Source organism: Triticum dicoccoides, chromosome 5A, assembly GCF_002162155.2.
Source record: "Triticum dicoccoides isolate Atlit2015 ecotype Zavitan chromosome 5A, WEW_v2.0, whole genome shotgun sequence".
NCBI classification, from domain to species: Eukaryota; Viridiplantae; Streptophyta; class Magnoliopsida; order Poales; family Poaceae; genus Triticum; species Triticum dicoccoides.
Genome location: NC_041388.1, coordinates 659,214,960 through 659,227,516, shown reverse-complemented (window position 1 = coordinate 659,227,516; position 12,557 = coordinate 659,214,960). Strand labels below are relative to the sequence as shown.

Sequence of the window (12,557 nt, the reverse complement as noted above, 5' to 3'; positions counted from 1 at the left end):
TGGTCTAGTTGTTGGGAAAATTTACAAATATGAATTTCGACTTTATTTACAAAATCTCTCTGGAATTTGTAAAATGGGCATAACTTTTGCATACGAACTCGGATTAAAAAGTTTTTTATATGAAAAATCATCTACTCGAAAAGTTACATCCGATGGAGACCGCCTATGGCCTGTTTGCAAATTTGTAGAATCCTCAAATTCCAAAAGGAAAAAAAGTTATGCTCAAATTTTTAGTTTTTTTAAATTTTCATTAAATCTGGTCAAACTATGGTCAAACTACTTATTCAAGAAGTATTAGTGTTACTAAATAATTATTCAAGAATATTAGTGTTATTAAATAATTATTTCAGTTTTTTTAAATTTTGGTCAAATTTGGTCAAACTATGGTCAAACTACTTATTCAAGAAATATTAGTGTTACTAAAAACTTATTGTTTTTTAGAACAATAGTTTCAAACTCAAACAGTGAAATGTGTGACTTCATGCTCAAGCTAAACTCCTGAGGGTTAATAGGATTGACATCTTACTATTGTCAGGAAAACAATGAGTGCAGACTTGGAAACGAGGGAGAATAAAACCCGGAAGTTAAGCGTGCTCAGGCTGAGGGAGTGGGAGGATGGGTGACCATCCGGGAAGTTAGATGATTTGGAATGATGAGGGGTGATTAGAGATTAAATTGAGCAGTAATGAGGGGTGATTAGAGATTAGAGGTTAAAATAATTCAGAAATTTGAAAATAAAAAAAATTTGAAAAAAATTTCAAAAAAAAAATTCAAAAAAAATCAGAAAATTTCTTTTAGTACCGGTTGGTGTTACCAACCGGGACTAAAGGTGGACCGGCCACGTGAAGGGCCTTTAGTCCCGGTTCTGGTTTGAACCGGGACTAAAGGGTCAGGGCATTAGTACCGACCCTTTAGTCCCGGTTCAGGAACCGGGACTAAAGGCCCTTACGAACCGGGACAACAGGCCCTTTTTCTACCAGTGCTCCGGTGTCCCTCGCTGCCGGCGTCCCCAACCGGGCAGCTCCGGGCTCAGCGACTAGGTAGCTGGGATCCTTCCAGCTTATTACCTTGCTCGCTGATGTCCCGACGGCTAAGGCCACAACAACTCGGATATGTGTCCCTCCAGTCCTCCCTTGCCGGCGCTGCTGGACGTCGTCGCCCCAAGATCCCCACGTGGTTCGCCCTGTCGCCCGCCCTACCCTGTATGCCTTAAAGTCTCCCCCTTTTGCCAGATCCTATGCTCGCGGGCTCAGAGGCGATGCCACCCTCCAACGGCAGGTGCAGCCCCGCCACCCCCTTCCTAACATGGTGGTTCCGACCAGCGTTGGCCTCCCCATCTTTGATTTCGGACTCGGCGGCTATGGGATCGCTCAGCTTCAGGCCAGGGAGAGATCCATGCTCGGCTTGCCGTTGCTGATAGCGACGGCTCCAGCAGGTGTCGTTTTCCTTCTTGGAGGCACTGCCAAGGCCTTCAGCTGCGCCCCTCTTCGAGCTCAGGGGAAACCGTAGGTCCGGGTTCCTCAGACCGGATAGTGACGTTGTCTCGGCGTCGTATTCCTTCTTGAAGGCACTATCTTGATCGCTCACGGTGTCCCCGGTTTTGGCTCAGACGATGTTGGAGTTCTCGTTGGCTTGGCATCGCCGCCCATGGCTCGGGTTTGGTAGGTTTAGCTGTGTTGTATCCTCTGTATGGGCGGAGCATCCCTTGTCTCTCTGCTCCGGTCACCATATACACACTTGCTTGCGTTCGTGTCATGTGTTGTGTACCTGTATACTCAGTCTAATCTTTCTATCAATGAAATGACACGCAAGCTTTGCGTATTCACGAAAAAAAATCTATATCAAATTGTTAGTTTAATGCCCTGCAGTGCACCATCCTGTGTGTCACAGCAACAACAGCTAAAATTACACATGAACCAGGCACGCCATAGAGGCATACACTGAAATGTGATTGGTTTAACATGCTTGATCTACAGTAATTAGTAACCTTTTGGTTACAACCACCAATCTTGTATGCCATGATGTACTCACGGCACTTAGAGCGCCCCGAGCAAACTCGACCCTGGTAGATATCTCTTAGCACTACATTTCGATTGTCTGAGAATGTATATATTTGATGTTGTAGATATTAATGTATTCTTCTATAGGTTCGGTAAAACTTAAACAAATTTAACTTAGGACAAAGCCAGAACTTCAATTATTTTGTAACGAAGGGGTAACATGCAGGCAATATTCTGGATTTAATGTCGTTTAGAAGGCAATAGACACTAATACAACTTGTCGTACAATCATTTTACTCTTGGTCTATAGTTGCTGCCCTTCCTCCTTCTCCACATCATGCGTCACTTCTGATATTGATCCCTCTACATAATCTTCATAAAGATGCATTTGTTTACTACTGCCCTTTTTCTTTTTTCCACATCATGCGTAGTATGCCTCCACCGTTTCATAAAGATGTAGTATTTGTTTACTGCGGTCACTGAAGGGCCTCTTCCAAATGGAATAATGTCTGCGGAAATATATAGTCCGAATTGACTCACTGAGCATTAGTCACCGAGTACTATTTTTTGTAGAGAATGTCCAAAAAGCATCCGAGTCACAAAGTTGGAAATATTGAAACCTTTTTATTTCTTTAGTAGAAATATAAATATGCTTTAGTTTTCGGCACGAGGCATATTCCACATCATCTTGTTGTCATACCGATCCATGCTATGCATGGCCAGGGCCTAGGCCGCCTAGCTGATCGTATGGTGAGCATGTCATCACGCACCGGGAACACGAGGGAACATTCACTCCTCGAGATTCTCGTTACTTTGATATATGCGGAAACAATATTTTAATTTTTTTCGGGAAAGAATCAAATATGTTATAAAAGTAAAACATTTCAAACATAATAAAAATTACGTTGAAATTCCGAGACCCCCAACGAGCACTACCGCCGACGCGCTGCTGTCGTCGTTCCCCTGCCGAGCTAACTTGACCTTGTCAATGACAACCGGGAAGTCTTCGTGCATGCGCCCCTAAGGACTAGCACCATGTAGCCCCAGCCATAGCCTTCGTTGAACTTTTGCGTAGATCTAAACCAATTGATATCAAATCTCGCTACATGACGAGAAATCTTAACCTCACCGCCCCAAGGAGACGGTAGGAGTCTATGTCGGAGCTCCATCAACTACGTCCAAACAGACGAACTCGGGGAGGATCGAAGCCCGGAAAATAAACTTGAAGAAGCGTCACCATCCGCCCGAGGGTCGTGCCTGCGAGGACTAAAAAAACTTAATTTAAACTACTATCTGGAGCGGATGCGCCAAGATTCTCCTTCCCGCAACCGGCCAACGGAGTGGTGGGCAGAGGAGAGGCGAACCCACGGGCTCGCCAGTGAAGTGTGGAGTGAAAAGTTTGCCCTAGCCGCCTAGGATTAGGATAGGAAACACTATTTTAAATCTTTTATCCTAGATAAATGATAGTTGAAGTATGACCGTGTTTTATGTTGTCAAATATACACGATAAATAATCATGTAATTCTTGACACCTTGGCCAGTGTAGAAGTGCATGCTCTAGCCAATGCAATCAAAAGACCGATCTGATGGAAGAGACTATGCAATACATTTATATGTCAACATTCTCCCTCACGCCTAAACGTGGACTGAAAGTGGGCTGCAAGTTAATTGCGCCAGCTGGGTTTTGAACTCAAGACCTCTTGACTCTGATACCATGTAGAAGTACATGCTCTAGCCAATGCAATAAAAAAACGATATGATGAAAGAGACTAGCCAATACATTTATACGTCAACAGCCGGGAAGTGAAGCACTTCAAGGTTCCTACCTCCTTTTTTGTAGGAAGATGAACAACCCTGAAATGAGTAATACAGCTAGTGCACATGCCTTTTCATTTGATGTTTAAGTGTTGGATGCTTCAAATCTATGCCAATATGCTTTTGTGTAGACGCATGCATCATGCATTTTAACAAGTATACAAGCACCTTGGAACTGATAAAATACCTAGTTTGTTTCAATTATTGTGTCTTGCAGAGTGTAAATTTTTGCCGTTGTGAAGTATGCTGTAACAAAATGGTTAGACCTAAAAACTGCTGCTGCCTTTTTCAAACCTTGATTAAAGCGAGCGACCAGTGTGGTCTCCACATAGTGAAACATAAGTAAAATATTATTTGCTTAAGTGGATACCTATGAGTCATATCTGACCAAACCTTATGACAGCGAAGGTTTGATGAGGTGTCCTGACAGTGAAGGTTTGATGACGTGCCCCGATGGACAAGCAGTAGTATTTAAGCAACCATCTTTGAAATTCTAACAAACAAGAGTAATGGGGAGGACATCGCCTTATGTTGTTTCATTTCTCGTAAGGTTTATCTATGGGGTTATGCAGATACTCACCAAAGTTGCTTTAAACCAAGGTACAAGTACATACGTTCTTGTCTTCTACAGGCATGTAATAGCTACAATGGTGTTACTGCCCATTGCTTTTGCAACTGAAAGGTATGCAGATTTTTGGCTGCTTCTTTGCCTGGATCTGGATTTCATCTAGGAAGCATGAATTGAGATTTTATTTTTGCAGGAAAACCGCCCCACAACTGTCACACAAAGTCTGTCTGAAGCTATTTGTGCATGCATTATATGGGTAGGAAGTACGATGCAGAAGTGTTGTCTATACTTAATCATCTTGTTTATCAAATGGCATTGCTAGATAAAAAAATGGATTTGCAATGATGTATTATTTTCATAATTTTGTATTTTATTGGAATGGGTGTATTCATGTGAGGAATTGTGACTTGGAGTTGTTGGACATCTATCTAATACCGTAATTGTTTCATTATGCTGGTTATCCAAACTTTATATGTTTGAAGTTCTTTTATGTGCATCCATGTGTACCCTCGCGATATAAAAAAGTTACTTTATTTTCATTAGGATCATACCTCGGTCGTGTTGGTTTCAGTGTAGTATACCCATCACCTTCATCAATTGCAAGCCAGCCTTTCTGACAGAGAATTTCAATTATATCATATTTAATCTATATTTCCAATATTTCCTCTTTGTGGGAAAGTAGCTATTTAGTTAGGTTAACTGATTTACTTTCGACAGAAATGTTATGCAAAGCTCAGAATTATGTAAATAGTTATTGTGTAAAATCGTACCATTTTTTTGGCTTACAACTGACCCTTGGTATTTCGTAGTTATCTTAACTGTTTCGTTTTCTTTATACATGTTACTCATCTTATTCTTGCAAATCTTTTACTAATAATCTTCTTTTAATTCATATCCCCAGGGTGTCTGCTTCTCTAAACATAGCATCTGTTGGCCTCAATTATGCTTCAGCAACTTCCGCTACTGCAGTACAAAATCTCCAACCAGTGTTAACTTTCTTTTTGGCTCTTCTGTTGGGGTATGCGTTTTTAATGATGATTGCATTACTTCCTTGAAGGCTAGGCCATTTTTTTTCTTCCGCTCGTGACAATTAAATTTTAAACATGTCATAAAGCTAATGTTACTAAATTTGTATTTAGGATATCCATACATAAGTAACACGAATATGTTATATACACAAGAATAGCTTGCATATCCCGCAAAAAAGAGAGAAAAGAATAGCTTGCATAAATGTCTGATTATGAGACTCAGTGACATGCCTAGTTGAGATTGTAATTTAGAGATGTTCTGCAGCCTAACGAAATGGTTATATTGTGATGTTTATAACTCTTCATGTTAAGATCACAGGAAAGAAAAATATTCCTTTTGCTCTAGGAAACTACACAATGTTCAGAGAAAGAAATATAATAATTAATTCAGTTCTACATGTTGTATCAATAGCAAGATCATCGTAGACCCTACTACCAAACCCAACCTAGCCGGTCCTAAACCAGGCCCAAAAGCTTGCCTAACCATTTCCGTGCGGAAAACTGTAGGGGCCTAGTTAAGCCTAATTTCGACGACTGGACTCAGCTTCTATCAAACTTTAGACAAAGGGTGGAGGTAACATCTTTGAGTGATAATTTTCTCTCTCATTAACTTTGCTTCAATAAAATAATTACAGAGATTTATATTTATTTAGAGTGGGAGTGCTAATCAATTGCTATTGGTTATGTTCGCGTGAAATCAGTTGTTTAACATGAACCATTAGTTGTTGATTTTTTCTGTTGTTGATTGTTTTTGAGATTGCTAATGAACCATCAGTTGTGTAAACCTACTTCTGTGTAGATGTGAGTGCTTTGATGAACTTGGTGTAGTAACGATAGTGGGAGTGAAAAATAAGTTCGACTTGTTTTGCATACAATGTGAACTTTTATGATCAAAATTCCGTGGATCAGTGAGTGATTTGTCGTGCCACTTATGGTAGAATGGAGTCATTGAAACTAAAGAGCTTTCATGGGATTGTGAAAGTTTCTGGTATAGTGCTTTGTGCCGTTGGTGTTGCCGTACTAGCGCTATACCAAGGACCTGAGCTCAAATCCATCATCCACCACCCTCTTTTTCATCACACAAGGCGAGTTGATATTCATGCCTCAAGGAGCTGGATATTGGGAATTCTCCTGCAGTCTCTTGCGACTCTACTGTTTGCTCTTTGGACAGTGTTTCAGGTATGCATCTCCCCCTGTGCGCACATTCAGGTGTGTGTGTGTGTGTGCGCGCGTGCGTGTGTGTGTGTGTGTGTCATGTGTGTGTGTGTGTGTGTGTGTGTGTGTGTGTGTGTGTGTGTGTGTGTGTTTAGAAGCTAATTTATTCATGCTAAATTTAGCTTGCATGTTGCTTTCTAGGGCCCTTTGCTGGGGGAGTACCCGTCCATGCTGCTTAACACGACCCTGCAAATTGTCTTTGCGACCGTTCAATCTTTTTTCATGGCTCTTGTGATGGAGCGAGATTTTTCAAGATGGAAGCTGAGGCTGGATGTAGGTCTTGTCGCAATCGTCTATTGTGTAAGTACAAGAATCCCCTCAACAGAAGCAAAAGCATCGATCGATTGATCGGAAGATCGTGTTTAAAATCCTAACCCCTGAAATTGCTTTACGTTGCAGGGAGTAGTTGTTTCCGCATTTTCAGGTTACCTGCTGATCTGGGTGATTGACAAGTCCGGCCCGGTATTCCTGGCCATGACAGTGCCCCTAACTTTTGTTATCACCATCGTTCTGTCACTCCTCATCGGAGAAGCAGTCACCCTTGGAAGGTGCATTGTCTTAACGTTTGCTCGGTAGACAGAAGACCTACAACAATTTTTATCTTCTTGAAATTTCTCTTCTGATGAACAGTGTAATAAGTGGCGCGCTGATGGTTGGTGGCCTGTACAATGTTCTATGGGGGAAGAGGATAGAGCAAGTAGCTCTCAGCAAGCAAGGAGGCATTGAAGCAAATGCAGCAAGCTTTGATTTGGAGGAACAAGAAAGCGGCGCACCAGTTCCATTAACGTGAGATTCGGTCAAGCGGTGCGAAGGAGAAGACTGACATGTGGTGCGAAGGAGAAGACTGACATGTGGCAAGCTTTGAAACTCTGAGCAGCAAGCTTTATTATTTGGTGGTTGCCTCAAGCAATCCCCATTAGGCAGCTTTAGGATCATTTGACTCGGAGATTGTGGGGAGTGGTAGAGCAATGGGTTCTCTTCCTATCTTGTTCTAGTGCATACATAGGCAGAGATCATGAACTTAAGCTAATGCCCGCTTCGTATTCATAACTCAGATAATTAAGTCCTACCTTAAGTTTCACGGGTTAGTCAAATTTGTTCTAGCATGTCGCTTTAGCGGGCCTTAGCGGAATGTCGCTTGATCCTTATCTCTAACCACCACAATCCATGCTTCGACTGTGAGCAACTGTAATATTTTTCTTTACTAGTACTAAATTTTACAGATGTTGTTTTAGATTCTGACTTTCTGCCATCTTGCACAAGTTTACGCATCCAACGAACTACAAAAAAAAGGCAACTGTAACCCTTTCCTTTCCTAATACCCTTGTTTAAGGATTTTTAAACTCCTCATAATTGACATTGATTGACTGTTGAGAAGAGTCATCCCATGGAACTGAAGTTGGCATTTGTCTCTAAACCAGAACAATATAGTTTACTATCAAAATAGCTACCATAATTTCACATATGTCGCTGGATCCTTTCTTCTTTAATTTTTGCCTTTACTATTCTCAATTTACTTCCGAAATGAGTGTAAATTATGCTTTGCGTATACTTCGCTTGCCCACATAGTATATTTTTGTTTTATCTTACCATACAACCCGCCTTCAGTTAGGGCTCCATATAAACATGAAACAAAAATGACGAAATATTTACTGCCATCAATAGCCTCAATGAAACACCAAAACAACAGTCATGTTGTATAGAAGGTATACATGAAAAAGGGCATACCTTAAAGAGTCATCAGCCTGTCGGGAGTTATCTACCAGACCCATAGTGTACTTGCTTGGCAAACTAACACGGCAGAAGGAGATACTTATGATTCAAGGGGCTCTCTGCTGCAGTCTCGAAAAACAATGTCAGAGCAGGAAGGACACCAACAAAAATGTAAGTCATGGGAGTTGATTAAGAGCCAGGTGTTGTTTCTGACAGATAGTTGTAAGATGGGTCCCTGGAAATGCAAAGTAACATGAAGCACTTGTACGTAGATGCATAAGTATGACATAATAAATTCTATTGTTTTCAATAGTAAATTTTCGGAGTGAGATAGTACTCAAGAAAAAGGGAATTGGATCAATATTTGGCATCCCTGACATGCTCAAAAGGCCAGACCAATACTGTTTGATAATAAAATTCAACGGAAACTATTTTATGAAGCAAAAAATATAGATGTGTGAGCAATCAAACATAGTACCATGAGGTTACTATTCTCAAGAAGGTGTATAGCTATAGCTGAAAGCCCTTAATAAACTCAAAAGAGAAATGTGAGATGGAACTGTTAGACCCAGTATAGAAGTTGACACATTTTGTGAGATCATTTATTAGATATACTCCTGAATTAATGGCATATAGCATTTTCATGTCAGAAAATTATACAGTGGAAGGGGTCACCCCCTCCATTACTTTGTGTATAATATAGATTTCCTCCTAGAACGTATAAATAATATGAAATGTCTCTTGACATCCTGTTATAAAATGAGAAGACTAATTGAGGCTCAATTTAGGCAACAATTGAGTCGCGTGCTATCATAATAGAACAATCATAAGGATGGAAGGTGCATTTTGTACTCTCTTTGAGGTGCATTGACCTGGAAACAGCCTCTTACAGAAATGTAGGGAAAGGCTGCGTACAATAGACCCAAAGTGGTCGGACCCTTCCCCAGACCCTGCGCAAGCGGGAGCTACATGCACTGGGGCTGCCCTTTTTTGAGGTGCATTGAGTTAGATCAAGATTTACTGTAGTATCCATAACTAAGCAGAGTAAGAGTGCACTAAACTTTTTGCACATGAAAAAAGGACGAAAATATTTATAAGTTCAAGATATGAAAGAGAATGAAATCTGGGGAAAAATCATCTGAGTGAAATTGATAAGGTTACCAAACTATATTGCATAGAAACATAAACTTTTAAAAGGCACACCATTAATGTAGTTCTTATATTTAAAATATGCCTGTAAGTTCATATAGAGCTATAATCTGCCATCTTGATAGCACATAGGAACCCCTCTAGAAGAATATTGTCAGGCAGGAAGTCCTACAAAAGAAACCAGATGCCAGTTTAGAGAATATTTCCCAAAGTCAGAGCTAATACATGTTCACGCAATTCATACTCAGAGCAATTCTTACAACAAATGTTTTATCTTGCGCGGCATTTTATGACACAACTGACGAGTGCCACTCTGTTTCATCAGCCAAAGCTACCATTATATTCTCAATCTTTCAACAGGTAAAAAGAAATGGTGGGATTACTTACCCCCTTGTAGTTTCCAGCAGGTTCATCTCTGATAAAATCGACTTTGTGTCTGAGATATATGAAGTGAGAACTTCAGCTCAACACAAGTGGGCTTAAGAATTACTCAAATTCAATTCGTGCAGAAGCAACGGACTGGCCGACCTCGTATTTCTCGTGAGCTCAATGTAACTGTCATTACAGTATCTACCTTAATAGTGTTTGAGTGAAATTGAAAACTGAGAAGTAGAACATGTATCTAATAACATCCTGTTTATCTGACCAATCAGCTAATTTCGATCTGGACAACCTACAACAATGAAGAAGATACATGCTTCAGTATACCCCCTATTTCATTTCGTGTCTTGAACGCCTGCAGAGATGCATTTTACGTTTTGCTAGGGCACTCTCAACAAAACGCCAGCAGCGCAGTCTCTTTGGCTCAAGTATCACCAGTAGTCTTTGCAGGAACATGCTCCATCCTTGAAATGGTGAAACCGAATCCGGTCCCTAACAATGATCTCAACACCATAGAGCTCTGATATGAGCTTGCTGATAGTATGGCAGTCTTTGCACACCCTCAGGTTCTTCAGGATCCGAATAGGTGCACCGGGTGTCGCCTTGAGTAAACCAAACGATATGGCTAGCCGCTCACTGTGCAAGCGGAGGGCGGCGCCCTTGGTATGGTCCATGCCAGCAACCATACGAGCCTCTGATAAGTCTGGCTTGTATCCAGAGGACGCAAGCCTCTGCTGGATCTCATCCAGCTTCGCGTATATCTCCTCCGACCGAGGGTGTGACGTGTCGCCTGCGACAAACTGATGAACCAGGCCATCCATTTCAATGGAGCTGAACCCTGGCTCCTTTTTGAGACCCTCGTCGCTCATCAACCGCCGGACCATGCCCACATCGTTCCACTTCTGTGCGAATGCGTAGACCCTCGAGAGCAGGACGTAGACACCACTGACAGCATCATCCGGAACATCGAGTGCCAGCTTGGCCATGGCCTCGCTAAGCTCTACCCCGGCGTTCTGCCTGGAGCATGCGTCTAGAAGGCTCCTCCAGATGATGGCATCAGGCCGGCAGTTCATGCCAGACACGACATCCAGGGCCTCTTCGATGAAGCCAGCTCGTGCCAATATGTCCACCATGCACCCGTAGTGCTCGATCCTCGGCTTGATCCTGTACTCGCTGACCATCATCTGGAAGTATCTTCTGCCTTCCTCCACCATCCCACCATGGTTGCACGCGCTAAGAACAGCGACGAACGTGATTGCGTTCGGCACAACATTCTCCACCCGCGTCATCCGATCAAACAGCTCCACGGACTCACGCACGCATCCGTGGTTGGCGAGCGTGAGGATCGCCACGTTCCACGACGTGATGTCCCGCTCGGGCATCCGGTCGAACACCTGCCGCGCGAGCTCGACGGCTCCGCACTTGCCGTAAAGGTCGACGAGCGAGTTGTTGATGAGCACGTCGCGGGACACGTCGCCGTGGCCCCCGAGCTCGCGCAGCAGCAGCGCGTGCGCGTAGACACCGAGCGAGAGCGCGCCCGCGCCGGCGCACGCGCCGAGGACGCTCTGCACGGTGTAGGCGTCGGGCGCGAGGGTCGTGTCCCGCTGCATCTCCCGGAAGAGGTCGAGCGCGCCGAGGTGGTCGCCGTTGCTGGCGAGCGCGTCGATGGCGGTGTTCCAGGAGACGAGGGACTTGGAGGGGATGAGCCGGAAGAGCGCGAGCGCGGCGTCGGGGAGGCCGCAGGAAGCGTAGAGGTGGAGGAGGGAGTTGGCGACGACGGTGTGGGCTGGGGCGAGCGCGAGCTTGGCCGCTAGCGCGTGGAGCTGGCGGCCCTCGGGGAGCGCGGAGAGGAAGGAGGCGGCGGAGAGCGCCGCCGGGAGGGAGAAGTGCGGGGGCGGCGGGGACGGGGAGGCGTGGAGGGAGCGGAAGAGGAGGAGCGCGCGGTGGGCGAGGTCCGCGCGGCGGGAGCGCGCGAGCGAGCGGAGGAGCTGGACGGAGGAGGAGGAGGATGAGGATGAGGGGCTCCGGTGAGTGGAGGTGTTGGGAAGCGGCGTGGCGGCGAGGGAGGGGAGCATCGTTGGCGCGGCGGCGGCGGCGAGGCCGAGTCGGGCATGGCGACGGCGGGGCCAGGTGAGGTGGATATGGTGGTGGTTTGTGTGATTGTGTGGACAGCAGCGCGGTTTTCTTTTTTCTTTTTTTGAAAAAAAACATCTGCTTTATTAATTGGAAATAATGATTACACCTATGTAAGAAGAGGTACAATATTCTGTAGGCTCTTCAAACCAATCTCTAGTTACAGAAAATTTCGCTAGCCTAGCAAGTTCGTCAGCAACCTTATGAGCCAATGTTCGAATCTAGTCAAAGAAAAATCACATGCCATGAAGTAGTAATCATCGAAGACTGCCGCCACAACTCTCGCAGATTGTCCTCCATTTTGTGTCAATAACTTCCATATTATCATAGTTAATAAAAAGACGGTTGCATTCTGCCTTTTGTGCAAGAACTAAACCAAACCTAAGAGTCATCGCTTCGGAGTCCGATGATTCCGACATAGAGAAAAAAATTGGCAATGTCGAGCACCTCGTCTTGTTACATCTCGTCGATGAATTGGAGGCAGGCAAGACGAAAAAACGTTGAGGATCGACGGTTGATCGTCTTTGCATTCTGCGCAATCAAGCACTCGGCCAT

The 12,557-nt window shown here is 43.8% G+C and overlaps 2 protein-coding genes across 2 annotated transcripts; one reads left to right on the top strand and one right to left on the bottom strand.

Moving 5' to 3' along the window:
* The first annotated feature begins 4,324 nt into the window (after nt 1-4,324).
* LOC119303843 (WAT1-related protein At5g64700-like) lies at nt 4,325-7,565 on the top strand. The gene is made up of 7 exons (XM_037580990.1): nt 4,325-4,497; nt 4,577-4,639; nt 5,285-5,401; nt 6,350-6,590; nt 6,768-6,926; nt 7,026-7,174; nt 7,257-7,565. Exons 1-7 carry the CDS (start codon nt 4,325-4,327, stop codon nt 7,414-7,416), a joined length of 1,062 nt encoding a protein of 353 aa, XP_037436887.1. The 3' UTR covers nt 7,417-7,565.
* A 2,423-nt stretch (nt 7,566-9,988) lies between these two features.
* On the bottom strand, nt 9,989-12,010 carry LOC119303842 (pentatricopeptide repeat-containing protein At1g59720, chloroplastic/mitochondrial). Its single transcript, XM_037580989.1, has one exon. The coding sequence runs from the start codon at nt 11,942-11,944 to the stop codon at nt 10,301-10,303; it is 1,644 nt and encodes a 547-aa protein (XP_037436886.1). The 5' UTR covers nt 11,945-12,010; the 3' UTR covers nt 9,989-10,300.
* Between the last annotated feature and the right edge of the window lie 547 nt (nt 12,011-12,557).